Source organism: Balaenoptera borealis (genome assembly GCF_965194805.1).
Source record: "Balaenoptera borealis genome assembly, chromosome: 3".
NCBI lineage: Eukaryota > Metazoa > Chordata > Mammalia > Artiodactyla > Balaenopteridae > Balaenoptera > Balaenoptera borealis.
The window spans coordinates 12,432,590-12,448,865 of NC_138866.1; the positions used below are offsets into that span (position 1 = coordinate 12,432,590).

Below are 16,276 nucleotides of genomic sequence, written 5' to 3' on the forward strand. Positions count from 1 at the left end.
CATAAACTACCTGAATAGGTTTGCCTGGAGCTTTGGCATTGACCTCTTCAACTTCCAGCTGTGGGTCTACCAGTTGACACTGTTCACACAGTCTCTTGGCTGCTCATCTACATCTTTCACTGTATGAGCCACATTACAGGTGGGATTAATATTTCCTGTGTGTTTAGGATGAGCAGGATTAGTATCACCACCAAACAGAAGTGTGTGCTGGTTAATATGCATGTGGAAAGAGATACAGTTGGTATAAAACCAATCCAGAAAATATTGGCTATTACTGCTGATGAAACCCATACTTTCCCTTATATTCAATAACTCCATGTACCATTATAGGAACCACATTGTTGTTTCTATTTGTGATTTTTATCAAGACTTGCAGAAAGTTATACAAGACCTGTGGATTCTCAGGGCTCTTATTTTCATGTTTCAGAAGTTCAAGAAAACTATGCATATACCAACTTTGAACCAGTCACACTGAAGGCCAGTTAAGTTACCCATCAGAAGATTGACTTCTCTCATTGTGTTGGCCAGTTGTGCAGGAAGCTCCTTTTGTAGAAACATATATGATATTTTCTCACACCATTATCTTTCCCCCAATCCAGGAATTGCTTGATAAAGAGCAGTGACAGCAAGAAGCATAAATAGCACTTGATCTACTTGTTTACCAGCTGTTTAAGCAGCCACTAGAAGATCCATATCCTCGCCAGGGTGGTGCACAGATCCACCTAGAGGCCTGGATGGACATGAGGGCTTGTGCAGCTGAGCTGTTCGGGTCAGGTGTGTTCTTCATGAGCACACCCTGGTTTCAGCCTCGACTTATGGGTACAACTGCTGCAGCACCCAGGCTGAGTTCATCACCTTGGCTTCCCCAGGCCCACCCATTCTTTAACTTTTAACTCAGTTATGCTTCTGTATTTAAAGTGGGTGTCTTAGAGTTAGCATATCTTTCAGTCTTGATTTTCACATCTAATCTGGAAATCTGTCTTTTAATTAGTATTTTTAGGCTGTTTACATTTAACACAATTTTTAGTATGGTTGTACTGAAATCTACCATTAGGGTTTTTTCTATTCTATCTCTTCTGTTTTACTTTTCTTTTTCTGTCTTCATCCATATTAATTATTTTTTATGATTCTGTTTTGTCTCAACTATTGGTTTATTATTCTTTGAAAATTTTTTTTGGTGTTGGCCCTAGGGTTTATACTATTTATTTTATTTTATTTTATTTATTTTATTTAATTTATTTATTTTTGGCCATGCCACGCAGTTTGTGGATCTTAGTTCCCTGACCAGAGATTGAACCTGTGCCCTGGGCAGTGAAAACACAGAGTCTTAACCACTGGACCACCAGGGAATTCCTGATATACTAAATATTTTAGTTAATCATGGTCTACTTTCAAAAAATATTATACCACTTCACCTGAAGTGTAACAGTTTGCTTCTTACCAAGCTACAAGAGCTCTCAGAGAAAAATTATAATCTAAAATACTATTATCTGGGTTCACTGCTGTGTTGGTAAGATAACTTCATAATTCTTTTTTCCTTATTTTATCATCAAAATGTTTGCTGGGAAAACATATATAAATGCAATCAAAATGATTGGGAAATAAAAGGTAATTGTGGTTGGTAATGTTCATATAGTCTTAAATTTCACCAACATGACATACAAAAAAATAGCTGATTGTTTGCCTTTTGTTTTCAAACAGATATTGCAGCTGTAGAAGAATGGTTAGTAAGGATCACTTTGCAACATGGATTAAATATTTATACTACTGAAGGAACACTGTTGGATAGTATTCGAGGTAAATGCCAGTAGATAAAAGTGAAGTGAAAATTTGTAATATTCTTTCAACAAACCTTGTAAGCTATGATATGCCAGACTCTGTGCTAAGTGCTAGAGATAGATAAATAAGAGATGATCATGACTCTTGAAGGGCTTACAATCTGATGAGGCAAAGAATTAAATATACATGGGTAATTGTTAATAGAGCTCTGCAAAGAGTGCTATAGAAATATGGAAATATATGTTTTCTGTAGCCATATTGGGGGGTCATCATAAACAATGGCTTTATAGAGTTAGTTTTTGCATCTTCTATAAAGATGCTATAGAAGATATTGTTTATTGCATCACAGTCTACTTTATGACGACCATCAAGCAAAAAGTTTTGCTCAGTCTTAGTAAGAACATTTGTATTTCTTCATAAAAAAATTGGTTATTTTAAGGTTATGAGCACTGAGGAATATAACTGACTAGCTTTTCTTTTTCAATTGTCTGATCTATAGCCCAATTTTTGGGTCAGCCATAGTATATAGAAAAAATCCTCCATCCTGGAGTTTGTATTTATTCTCATTTTCCTCACCTTCCCTTTTTACTTTTATTCTTTTGCACCCACTTTGATATGGTGGTATGTAGAAGCCAGAGTAAAAATAAATATTTCATCTTATGGAAAGACACACCTGGGTAGCTTTAAGAAAATAATGATGATTCAGGGCCAAGATGGTGAAGTAGGAAGACCCTGAGCTCACCTCCTTCCATAGGCACACCAAAATTACAAATATTTACAGAGCAACTATCTATGAGAATGACCAGAAGACTAGCAGAAAAGATTTCCCACAACTAAGCAAATAAAGAAGGAACCAAAATATGATGAGTGGGAGGGGTAGAGACACTGTATAGTCAAGACCAACATCCCCAGGTAGGCAACCCACAAATGAGAGGATAATCACACTTTCAGAGGTCCTACCTAAGGAGCAAGGGGTCCAAACCTCACATTAGGCTCCCTAGACCAGGGGTCCTGCACTGGGAAGACAAGCCCCCAGAACATCTGGCTTTGACGGCTAGTGGGGCTTGTGTGTGGGAGAGCCAGAGAGCTGTGAGAAACAGAGACTCTGCTCTTAAAGGGCACACACCAAATCTCACATGCTCTGAGTCTCAGTGCGAGGCAGTAATTTGAAAAGAGTCTGGGTCAGACTCACTTAAGAGATCATCAACTTAAAATAATCATGTATATTATCATGTAAATAATCATGTACGTAGGTTGTTATATATGAACCTCATGGTATCCACAAACCAAATACCTATGATGGATAAACAAAAAAGAGAAATGAATCCAAACATAATACTAAAGATAGTCATCAGGCACAAGGGAAGAGAGCAAAAGAAGAAGAGAGGAACAGAAAAAAGAAAAAAAACCAAAACAAACCAGAAAACAATGAACAAAATGGTAATAAGTATATACATATCAATAATTTTGCTTTAAATGCAAATGGACTTAATGCTCCAATGAAAACATAGTGGCTGAATGGATTAAAAAAAAATCAAAAACACGAGAATTAACGTTGTTAAAATGACCATACTGCCCAAAGCAATCTACAGATTCAATGCAATCACTGTCAAAATACTAATGGTGTGGGGGAACTTCAAGACAGAGGAGGAGTAAGAACACATGGCATGCCTCAGGCTGTTACAATGTCATGCCAGCCTCTCCCGCCACAGGCTCACCCCACATTCCATACCTCTCCCTCCCCCAAGCCTGAGTGAGCCAAGCCCCCTAATCAGCTGCTATTTTAACCCTGTCCTGTCTGGGTGGGGAACAGATGCCCTCAGACGACCTACACGCAGAGGTGGGGCCAAATCCAAAGCTAAACCCCAGGAGCTGTGCAAACAAAGAAGAGAAAGGGAAATTTCTCCCAGCAGCCACAGGAGCAGCAGATTAAATCTCCACAACTTCATATACCCTGCGTCTGTGGAATACCTGAATAGACAACAAATCATCCCAAAATTGAGGCAGTGGACTTTGGGAGAAACTGTAGACATGGGGTTTGCTTTCTTCATCTAATTTGTTTCTGGTTTTATGTTTATCTTAGTTTAGTATTTAGAGCTTGTTGGTAGATTTTTTCATTGATTTGGTTGCTCTCTTCCCTTTATATATATATATACTTTTTTTTTTTCTTTTTCTCTTTTGCTGAGTGTGTATGTGTATGCTTCTTTGTGTGATTTTTGTCTGTATAGCTTTGCTTTTACCATTTATCCTAGGGTTCTCTCTGTCTGTTTTTTTGTTGTTGTTGTTTGTTTGTTTTTGTATAGTTTTTAGCACTTGTTATCACTGGTGGGTTAGTTTTTTGGTTTGGTTGCTCTCTCTTTTTTTCTTTTATTACTTTTAAATTTTTTAATTTTTAACAATATTTTTAAAATTTTTTATCTTAATAACTTCATTTTATTTTTCTTTCTTTCTTTCTGTCTCTTTTTTTTCTCCCTTTTCTTCTGAGCCATGTGGTTGACAGGGTCTTGGTCCTCCGGCTGGGTGTCAGGCCTGAGCCTCTGAGGTGGGAGAGCCGAGTTCAGGACATTGGTCCACCAGAGACCTCGCAGCCCCACGTAATATCAAACGGCAAAAGCTCTCCTAGAGATCTCCATCTCAACGCTAAGACCCAGCTCCACTCAATAACCAGCAAGCTACAGTGCTGGACACCCTATGCCAAACAACTAGCAAGACAGGAACACAATGTCACCCATTAGCATAGAGACTGCCTAAAATCATAATAAGTTCACAGATACCCCAAAACACACCACTGGACTTGGTCCTTCCCACCAGAAAGACAAGATGCAACCTCATGCACCAGAACACAGGCACCAGTCCCCTCCACCAGAAAGCCTACACAACCCCCTGAACCAACCTTACCCACTGGGGGCAGACACCAAAAACAACGGGAACTACAAACCTGCAGCCTGTGAAAAGGAGACCCCCAAACACAGTAAGTTAAGCAAAATGAGAAGACAGAGAAATACACAGCAGATGAAGGACCAAGGTAAAAACCCACCAGACCAAACAAATGAAGAGGAAATAGGCAACCTACCTGAAAAAGAATTCAGAGTAATGTTAGTAAAGATGATCCAAAATCTTGGAAATAGAATGGAAAAAATACAAGAAACGTTTAACAAGGATCTAGAAGAACTAAGGAGCAAACAAACAATGATGAGCAACCCAATAAGTGAAATTAAAAATTCTCTAGAAGGAATCAATAGCAGAATAACTGAGACAGAAGAATGGATAAGTGACCTGGAAGATAAAATAGTGGAAATAACTACCACAGACCAGTATAAAGAAAAAAGAATGAAAAGAATTGAGGACAGTCTCAGAGACCTCTGGGACAACATTAAACGCACCAACATTTGAATTATAGGGGTCCCAGAAGAAGAGAAAAAAAAAAGGGACTGAGAAAATATTTGAAGAGATTATAGTTGAAAACTTCCCTAATATGGGAAAGGAATAGTCAATCAAATCCAGGAAGTGCAAAGAGTCCCCTACAGGATAAATCCAAGGAGAAACACTCCAAGACACATAATAATCAGACTATCAAAAATTAAATACAAAGAAAAAATATTAAAAGCAGCAAGGGAAAAACAACAAATAACATACAAGGGAATCCCCATAACATTAACAGCTGATCTTTCAGCAGAAATGCTGCAAGCCAAAAGGTGGTGGCAGGACATATTTAAAGTGATGAAAGGGAAAAACCTACAACCAAGATTATTCTACCCAGCAAGGATCTTATTCAGATTAGACAGAAAATTAAAACCTTTACAGACAAGCAAAAGCTAAGAATTCAGCATCACCAAACCAGCTTTACAACAAATGCTAAAGGAACTTCTCTAGGCAGGAAACACAAGAGAAGGGAAAGAACTACAATAACAAACCCAAAACAATTAAGAAAATGGTCATAGGAACATACATATTGATAATTACCTTAAATGTAAATGGATTAAATGCTCCAACCAAAAGACACAGACTGGCTGAATGGATACAAAAACAAGACCCTTATATATGCTGTCTACGAGAGACCCACTTCAGACCTAGCGACACATACAGACTGAAAGTGAGGGGATGGAAAAAGATATTCCATGCAAATGGAAATCAAAAGAAAACTGGAGTAGCAATTCTCATATCTGACAAAATGGACTTTAAAACAAAGACTATTACAAGAGACAAAGAAGGACACTACATAATGATCAAGAGATCAATCCAAGAAGAAGATATAACAATTGTAAATATTTATGCACCCGACATAGGAGCACCTCAGTAAATAAGGCAAATGCTAACAGCCATAAAAGGGGAAATTGACATGAACACAATCATAGTAGGGGACTTTCAACACCCCACTTTCACCAATGGACAGATCATCCAAAATGAAAATAAATAAGGAAACACAAGCTTTAAATGATACATTAAACAAGATGGACTTAATTGATATTTGTAGGACATTCTATCAAAAAACAATAGAATACACTTTCTTCTCAAGTGCTCATGGAACATTCTGCAGGATAGATCATATCTTGGGTCACAAGTCAAGCCTTGGTAAATTTAAGAAAATTGAAATCGTATCAAGTATCTTTTCTGACCACAATGCTATGAGAATAGATATCAATTACAGGAAAAAAATCTGTAAAAAATACAAACACGTGTAGGCTAAACAATACACTACTAAATAACCAAGAGATCACTGAAGAAGTCAAAGAGGAAATAAAAAAATACCTAGAAACAAATGACAATGAAAACACAACAACCGAAAACCTATGGGATGCAGCGAAAGCAGCTCTAAGAGAGAAGTTTATAGCAGTACAATCCTACCTCAAGAAACAGGGAAAACCTTAAATAAGCAATCTAACCTTACATCTAAAGCAATTAGAGAAAGAAGAAGAAAAAAATCCCAAAGTTAGCAAGAAGAAAGAAGTCATAAAGATCAGATCAGAAATAAATGAAAAAGAAATGAAGTAAATGATAGCAAAGATCAATAAACTAAAAGCTGGTTCTTTGAGAAGTTAAACAAAACTGATAAACCATTAGCCAGACTCATCAAGAAAAAAGGGAGAAGATTCAAATCAACAGAATTAGAAATGAAAAAGGAGAAGTAACAACTGACACTGGAGAAATACAAAGGATCATGAGAGATTACTACAAGCAACTATTTGCTAGTAAAACGGACGATCTGGAAGAAATGGACAAATTCTCAGAAAAGCACAACCTTCCGAGACTGAACCAGGAAGAAATAGAAAATATGAACAGATCAATCATAAGCACTGAAATTGAAACTGATTAAAAATCTTCCAACAAACAAAAACCCAGGACCAGGTGGATTCACAGGTGAATTCTATCAAACATTTAGAGAAGAGCTAACACCTATCCTTCTCAAACTCTTCCAAGGTATAGCAGAGGAAGGAACACTCCCAAACTCATTCTACAAGGCCACCATCACCGTGATACCAAAACCAGACAAAGATGTCACAAAGAAAGAAAACTACAGGCCAATATCACTGATGAACATAAATGCAAAAATCCTCAACAAAATTTTAGCAAACAAAATCCAGCAGCACATTAAAAGGATCATACACCATGATCAAGTGGGGTGTATCCCAGGAATGCCAGGATTCTTCAAAATATGCAAATCAACCAATGTGATAAACCATATTAACAAACTGAAGGATAAAAACCATATGACCATCTCAATAGGTGCAGAAAAAGCTTTTGACAAAATTCAACACCCAGTTATGATAAAAGCCCTCCAGAAAGTAGGCATAGAGGGAACTTATCTCAACATAATAAAGGCCATATATGACAAACCCACAGCCAACATTGTTCTCAATGGTGAACAACTGAAACCATCTCCACTAAGATCAGGAACAAGACAAGGTGGCCCACCCTCACCACTATTATTCAACGTAGTTTTGGAAGTTTTAGCCACAGCAATCAGAGAAGGAAAAGAAATAGAAGGAATCCAGATTGGAAAAGAAGAACTGTCACTGTTTGCAGATGACATGATACTGTACATAGAGAATCCTAAAGATGCTACCAGAAAACTACTAGAGCTAATCAGTGATTTTCGTAGAGTAGCAGGATACAAAATTAATGCACAGAAATCTCTTGCATTCCTATACACTAATGATGAAAAATCTGAGAGAGAAATTAAGGAAGCACTCCCATTTACCACTGCAACAAAAAGAATAAAATATCTAGGAACAAACCTACCTAAGGAGACAAAAGAGCTGTATGCAGAAAACTATAAGACACTGATGAAAGAAATTAAAGATGATACCAACAGATGGAGAGATATACCATGTTCTTGGATTGGAAGAATCAACATTGTGAAAATGACTATACTACCCAAAGTAATCTACAGAGTCAATGCAATCCCTGTCAAACTACCAATGGCATTTTTCACAGAACTAGAACAAAAACTTGCACAATTTGTATGGAAACACAAAAGACTCTGAATAGCAAAAGCAATCTTGAGAAAGAAAGACGGAGCTGGAGGATTGTGGCTCCCTGACTTCAGCCTATACTACAAAGCTACAGTAATCAAGACAGTATGGTACTGGAATGAAACAGAAATATAGATCAATGGAACAGGATAGAAAGCCCAGAGATAAACCCACGCACCCATGGTCACCTTATTTTTGATAAAGGAGGCAAGAATATACAATGGAGAAAAGACAGCCTCTGCAATAAGTGGTGCTGGGAAAACTGGACAGCTACATGTAAAAGAATGAAATTAGAACACTCCCTAACACCATGCACAAAAATAAACTCAAAATGGCTTAAAGACCTAAATGTAAGGCCAGACACTATAAAACTCTTAGAGGAAAACATAGGCAGAACACTGTATGACATAAATCACAGAAAGATCCTTTTTGACCCACCTCCTAGAGAAATGGAAATAAAAACGAAAATAAACAAATGGACCTAATGAAACTTAAAATCTTTTGCACAGTAAAGGAAACCATAAACAAGATGAAAAGATAACCCTCAGATGGGGGAAAATATTTGCAAACAAAGCAATGACCGAAGTATACAAGCAGCTCATGCAGCTCAATATTAAAAAAAAAAAAAAAAAAAACCCAATCCAAAAATGGGCAGAAGACCTAAATCGACATTTCTCCAAAGAAGATATACAGATTGCCAACAAACATATGAAAGGATTCTCAATATCACTAATCATTAGAGAAATGCAAATGAAAACTACAATGAGGTATCACCTCACGCCAGTCAGAATGGCCATCATCAAAAAATCTACAAACAATAAACGCTGGAGAGGGTGTGGAGAAAAGGGAACCCTCTTGCACTGTTGGTAGGAATGTAAATTGATACAGCCACTATGGAGAACAGTATGGAGGTTCCTTAAAAAACTAAAAATAGAACTACCATATGACCCAGCAATCCCACTACTGGGTATATACCCTGAGAAAAACATAATTCAAAAAGAGTCATGTCCCACAATGTTCATTGCAGCTCTATTTACAATAGCCAGGACATGGAAGCAACCTAAGTGTCCATCAACAGATGAATGGATGAAGAAGATGTGGCACATATATACAATGGAATATTACTCAGCCATAAAAAGAAAGGAAATTGAGTTATTTATAGTGAGGTGGTGGACCTAGAGTGTGTCATACAGAGTTAAGTAAGTCAAAAAGAGAAAATCAAATACCGTATGGTAACACATATATATGGAATCTAAAAAAAAAAAAAAAAAAATTGGTTCTGAAGAACCTAGGGGCAGGACAGGAATAAAGACGCCAATGTAGAAAATGGACTTGAGGACACGGCGAGGGGGAAGGGTAACCTGGGATAAAGTGAGAAGAGTGTCATGGACATATATACACTACCAAATGTAAAATAGATAGCTAGTGGGAAGCAGCCGCATTCACAGGGAGAACAGCTCGGTGTTTTCTGACCACCTAGAGAGGTGGGATGGGGAGTGTGGGAGGGAGATGCAAGAGGGAGGAGATATTGGGATATATGTATATGTACAGCTGATTCACTTTGTTATACAGCAGAAACTAACACACATTGTAAAGTAATCATACTCCAATAAAGATGTTTAAAAAAATACTAATGGCATTTTTCACAGAAGTAGAACAAGTAATTTTAAAATATATATGGAAACACAAAAGACCCTGAATAGCCCAAACAATCTTTTATTTTTAAACATCTTTATTGGAGTATAATTGCTTTACAATGTTGTGTTAGTTTCTGCTGTATCACAAAGTGAATCAGCTATATGTATACATATTTCCGCATTAAAACAATCTTGAGAAGATGCTGGAGGTATCATGCTCCTTGATTTTAAATTGTTGTACTGTAAAGCTATAGTAACTAAAACTGTGGTACTGGCTTAAAAATCAGACACATAGATCAATGGAACAGAATCAAGAGTCCAGAAATGAATCCACACTTATGCGTTCAATGCATCTACCATACAAAAAAGGAGGCAAGAATGTATGGTGGGAGAGAAGACAGCTTCATCAATAATTAGTTTTGGGAAAATTGGAAAGCTACAGGCAAAGAATCAAACTGGACTAATTTCTCACACCTTATACAAAAATAACTGAAAATGGATTAAAGACTTAAATGTAAGACCTGAAACCATAAAACTCCTAGAGGAAAACGTAGGCAGTACAGTCTTTGACATCACTTGTAGCAGTATTTTTTTGGATCTTTCTCCTCACACAAGGGAAACCAAAGCCAAAAACGAATGGGACTGCATCAGCTATTGTAAAAGGCTTTTGCACAGCGAAGGAAATTATCAACAAAACCAAAAGCCTACTGAATGGGAGAAGATATTTGCAAATGATATATCTGATAAGGCATTAACATCCAAAGTATACAAAGAACTCATACAGCTCAACATAAAAAAATGAAAAACCTGATTTTAAAAATGGGCAGGGGCTTCCCTGGTGGCGCAGTGGTTGAGAGTCTGCCTGCCAATGCAGGGGACACGGGTTCGAGCCCTGGTCTGGGAAGATCCCACATGCCGCGGAGCAACTGGGCCCGTGAGCCACAATTACTGAGCCTGCGCGTCTGGAGCCTGTGCTCCGCAACAAGAGAGGCCGCGATAGTGAGAGGCCGCGATAGTGAGAGGCCCGCGCAACGCGATGAAGAATGGTCCCCGCTTGCCACAACTAGAGAAAGCCCTTGCACAGAAACGAAGACCCAACACAGCAATCAATCAATCAATCAATCAATAAGAACGTGAATTTCTAAAATAAAATAAAATAAAAAAAATGGGCAGAAAGGGCTTCCCTGGTGGCGCAGTGGTTAAGAATCCGCCTGCCAATGCAGGGGACACGGGTTTGAGCCCTGGTCCGGGAAGATCCCACATGCCGCGGAGCAACTAAGCCCGTGCACCACAACTACTGAGCCTGCGCTCTAGAGCCCGCGAGCCACAACTACTGAAGCCCATGTGCCACAACTACTGAAGCCCGCGCGCCTAGAGCCTGTGCTCTGCAACAAGAGAAGCCACCACAACGAGAAGCCTGCGCCCCGCAACAAAGAGTAGCCCCCGCTCACTGCAACTAGAGAAAGCCCGCGTGCAGCAGCAAAGACCCAATGCAGCCAAAAATTAAATAAATGAATAAATAAATAAATTTATAAAAAAAAAATGGGCAGAAGAACTGAATAGACATTTTTCCAAAGAAGACATGCAGATGGCCAACAGGCACATGAAAAGATGCTCAACCTCACTGATCATCAGGGAAATGCGACTCAGAACTACAGTGAGCTCTCATCTCACACCTGTCAGAATGACTATTATTGTAGAGTCAAGACGTAACAAGTGTTGGCAAGGCTATGGAGAAAAGGGACCCTTGTGCACTGTTGGTGGGAATGTAAATCGGTGCGGCCACCGTGGAGAATGAATAATTCTTAAAGGTTGCAGCTGCAGAGAGGAGGCCAGTGTCGTTGGGGCACAGTAAATGACAGAGTGGTGTGGGATGAGTGTAGAGAGACTGGCAGAGACCACAGTAAAGTGTGTGGATTTTATGCTAATTATAATGAAAAGCCACTGGAGTATTTTAAGCAGGAAAGTGATAATTTCCGACTTATGCTGTGTGAAAAAGATCACTTTGGCTGCTGTGTAGAGAACTGACTGTCGAGGAAGGAGGACAAGAATGGAATAAAGGAAATTGGTTGGCAGCTGTCACCACAGTCCACGCAGGAGATGGTCTGGGGTACTTGGGCTGTGGGACGAGCAGTGGAGATGGTGAGAAGTCAGAGTCTTCAGGATACAGTTTGGAAGTAGAGCTGATATGACCTCCGGGTGGACTGGGGATGAAGGACACAGATATTAAGGATGAATCCTAGATTTCTTACTTGAGCAATCAAGTGGATGGTGGTATCATTTTCTGAGATGCTGAAGACGTGAGGAGAAAACATTGGGAAGTGGCAATCAAACATTAAGGTTAGAGTTACAGTTGGGAATCTTTCTTCATTACCTAACTCAAATGAGATGTTGAAAAATATTGTCCCTACTTCCTCATCTCTGATCCGGAGTCCAGACTACTCCACTAAAATTGCTCTTAATCACAATCACCAGTCACTTTCACATTGGTCACTTTTCCATCTTCTTTCTACCTTCTCAGCAGTCAAGACTTTTGATCACTCCCTCATTCTTAAAACGTTTAAAATAGACCACATGGGTAAAGAGGCATTTTCGATTCAGTGCAATCATGTCCCAGATACAAGCTCAAATCTCCCTGTCCTCTAAGATCTGGTCATTAATTGTACACATATGCTATACCCTGGAAAGTCAACTGCCTTACCCCAGATTTCTTTGAATTTCAGAGTGAATTAGTTTGGTTATAAATTGTGTTTCTTCTTCTTCTTGGCTGTCGCCGTGCTACACTATGTCAACGCAGATGGAAACTTAGCTCCTTTTCTTGCTTTGCACAAAGTGAAGCATATATCACCTAAAGTCTTTGGTTTTGTAGCAGATTTTATTGAAAGTTTGATGAGGAGATGGAGGAGATTCACGATGCAGAAATGTAAACAGCTACAGAGTGATTGTATCTCTATTCTTAAAAGTGCTTTGACTATTTTTGAAATTCGGACAGCAGTAATCTGTCAAACTGTCCTGGCTTACTTTTTGTGTTCTCTTTTCTCATTTTTTCAGAAAAAAAAAAAATCCTCCCATTTCTCATGCTTTAAAATTTGACTTTATCCAGCTCCAACCCTTTGTATATCTAAGAGTAGATTGCTGCATTGAAGGGTTGGAGATGTCCTACCTCTGATTAGTTTTTCCTGTTTGTCCCTCCCTAACTCCTTTGTATCTTCCAGAAGTCCTTCTAAGTGTCTTGGCCACTGATGACAACTTTCCCTGTTCCCTATTGCTTTTCTAGATTTATTCTTATTTATATATATATCTCCTGCTCTCTATGGGATTGGGAAAGTGAACAGAAAGTAAATGTGTGGCCTCTCAAAGCAGAAGTTATTCTCTGTGCTATAAATGTGCAAACCCTGTGATCCAGCAACTCTACTTCTAGGGATAGATCCTGTGGCCAATTGTATTTTCCAAAGATGTTCAAAGCAGTATCTCCCACCTCACCTGCTCTTCTGCAGTATGACCTTGCCAGGCCCCCTTCAAGGAAATTAGACTTCATTCCTCCTACTCTGGAAAATAAGAATTGACAACCTATTTTTAACTGATGAAAAGTGAGGTAATACACCCATTTTTTAAAACAATGGAACAGTTCCTTTACATGGTGCCTTTAAAACCCATAAAAGAAAGCAGTTATGAATTATCAGAGAAATGCAAATCAAAACTACAATGAGGTGTCACCTCACGTGGGTCAGAATGGCCATCATTAAAAAGTCTATGAATAACAAATGCTGGTGAGGGTGTGGAGAAAAGGGAACCCTCCTACACTGTTGGTGGGAATGTAAGTTGGTGCAGCCACTGTGGAAAACAGTATGGGAGTTCCTCAGAAAACTAAAAATAGAATTACCATATGATTCAGCAGTCCCACTCCTGGGCATATATCCAGACAAAACCATAATTCAAAAAGGTACACGCACCCCTGTGTTCATAGCAACACTATTCACAATAGCCAAGACATGGAAACAACCTAAATATCCATTGACAGATGTACAGATAAAGAAGATGTGGTACATATATACAATGGAATATCACTCAGCCATAAAAAAGAACGAAATAATGCCATTTACAGCAACATGGATGCAACTAGAGATTATCGTACTAAGTGAAGTCCGACAGAGAAAGACAAATATCATATGATATCACTTATATGTGGAACCTAAAGTATGACACAAATGAACCTATCTAAGAAACGGAATCACGGACATAGAGAATAGACTTCTGGTTGCCAAGGGGGAGGAGGGTGGGAGAGGGACGGATTGGGAGTTTGGGATTAGCAGATGCAAACTGATATATCTAGATGCAAACTGATATATCTAGAATGGATAAACAACAAGGTCCTACTGTATAGCACAGAGAACTATATTCAATAGCCTGTGATAAACCATAATGGAAAAGAATATGAAAAAGACTGTATGTATATGTATAACTTAGTCACTTTGCTGTACAGCAGTAATTAACACAATATTGTAAATCAACTATATTTCAATTTATAAAAATTAAAAAAGAAACTTTTTAAAGACAAAAACAAAAAAGAAAACAGTAATGTTCTATTTTCAAGAGTGCTGCCACAACTTAAACACCAAAACTTGATTTCCACAGAACCTATTCTTCAGTGGAAACTTGGGACTGTAATGACAAAAAACGACATCGGTAAATTATATCCACATGTGGTAGATCTCAAAACGACAAAGTGCCCATGTGCTAATGATGTAGTGTTACTTGGCTTCATTATGAACACAACACTTGATGGTAAGTTTGTGGCTTTATTCAAATTTGGAGGTGGTGTTTTGTATTTTATTACAGTGATGTTTAACTGGCAGTACAAGTTAAACACATAGGCGTAATGGAGTGAAAATGTCTCCTAAAAACACCTAAGAACTTACTCTTCATCACTTTCCCTTGTCTACTTGCTAGTGTGATAAACTTTTTTCTCTGTGACTTTTGGCATGTTACTAGTGACTTTAGTGTCTCTCCAAATTTCCTTGATACTCTGCCCTCTGTTAATATGTTCCTCCCTCCCAGAGATTATTCATTGCATTTCTAATCCATCTTCTATGCCTGCCATATGTGAATAGGTAAAGTTGTTCTAAGGTATCACATTATTTTATTTGTTACACATGTGTTTTTCAGTTACTGTTGTAATATTTAATAGCATCCTTACACATTTCAATTACTAATCATCTTGTTCTAGTTTGTTTTTCTTAGGTCATTGATGACCTCCTAGTCCCCAAATCTAATAAATATGAGGGAAAAAAAGAATTAAAAGATAAGAAACAAAATTTTATTACTCATAGATTATATGTGTATCTATATAAAAATCCAAAAGAATCAACAGACAAACTATCGGAACAAATATGGGAGTGCTATGGAATTGAGGAACATATTAACAATATATAAAAACCACTCCACCAAAGACTAATTAAAGATTATAATTTTTAAAATCCTATTCAGAAAGTAATAAACCCCAATAGGGACCTAGAAATAAACAAAAAACGACTTGCAAGGCCTGTTGTATAGAAATTATAAAACTTTAATGAAGGCTATAAAAAAAAGACTAAAAAAGATATTTTATGTTCATGAACAGGAACTTCTGGTATTGTAAAGATGTTAATTCTCTCCAAGTTTATCAGTCAGTTTGATGCAAGTCCAAGAAAAATTACAGCAGTATTTTGTGTGTGTGGAAATTGATAAGCCAATCCCAAAATTCAGGTGGGAGAATAAAGCAACATGAATAACAAACATAATTTTAAAGAAGAATAAAAAGCACAATAGGTTGCCTACCATGACTTATTATAAAGTAATAGATTCAAGCAGTATGCACTTGTATAGGAATAGACAGATAGCCTTGCCCCAGATTTCTTTGAATTCCTAATGTCTTGCAGTCTTTTAGATACCTCTAGCTTGGAGTGCCTGCTTGTGCTGAATTAGTTTAGAGAACCTTTGTCTCTTTTTCCTCTCTCTCAACCAGATGGAAACTCCTTTTCTACCTTTGTTCCACGGATGCCAGGCTAGGGCCCCCTCCTCCTCTCTGTCCAAACCTGCCTTACTTTTGTGAGTCACAGGAAAAGAGCCAGTCTCTGCATCCTGCCACACCCCTGAGAGTCATAGGAGAGACGGGGCAGTCTCGACTCCTTGGGGTCTCACTCACCCGATCACTTCAATGTCTCAAGAAAAGAAACAGTTTGGAAACCTGTTTTTAGATGAAACCACCTTTTCCCCCAGCTGGCCCCCACTGTGCTGAAGCAGAAAATAAGTTCCCACAGTATCAAGCTTAACTAGCAGTTTCTTTGTGAGGCCCTGGTTTGTCCACCCACCGGGTTTCATCCCACATGGAGTTAATGGTGGGAACAG

The 16,276-nt window shown here is 38.3% G+C and overlaps 1 protein-coding gene across 2 annotated transcripts in view; it reads left to right on the forward strand.

Annotated features, from left to right (window-relative positions):
• The window catches only part of CATSPERB (cation channel sperm associated auxiliary subunit beta), a 151,031-nt gene that overhangs the window by 42,604 nt on the left and 92,151 nt on the right, over positions 1-16,276 (forward strand). For both annotated transcript variants that reach the window (XM_082384479.1, XM_082384480.1), the window contains 2 exons: positions 1,702-1,797; positions 14,525-14,674. In XM_082384479.1, coding sequence (XP_082240605.1) covers positions 1,702-1,797; positions 14,525-14,674 — 246 coding nt within the window. The remainder of the gene's footprint in view (positions 1-1,701; positions 1,798-14,524; positions 14,675-16,276) is intronic.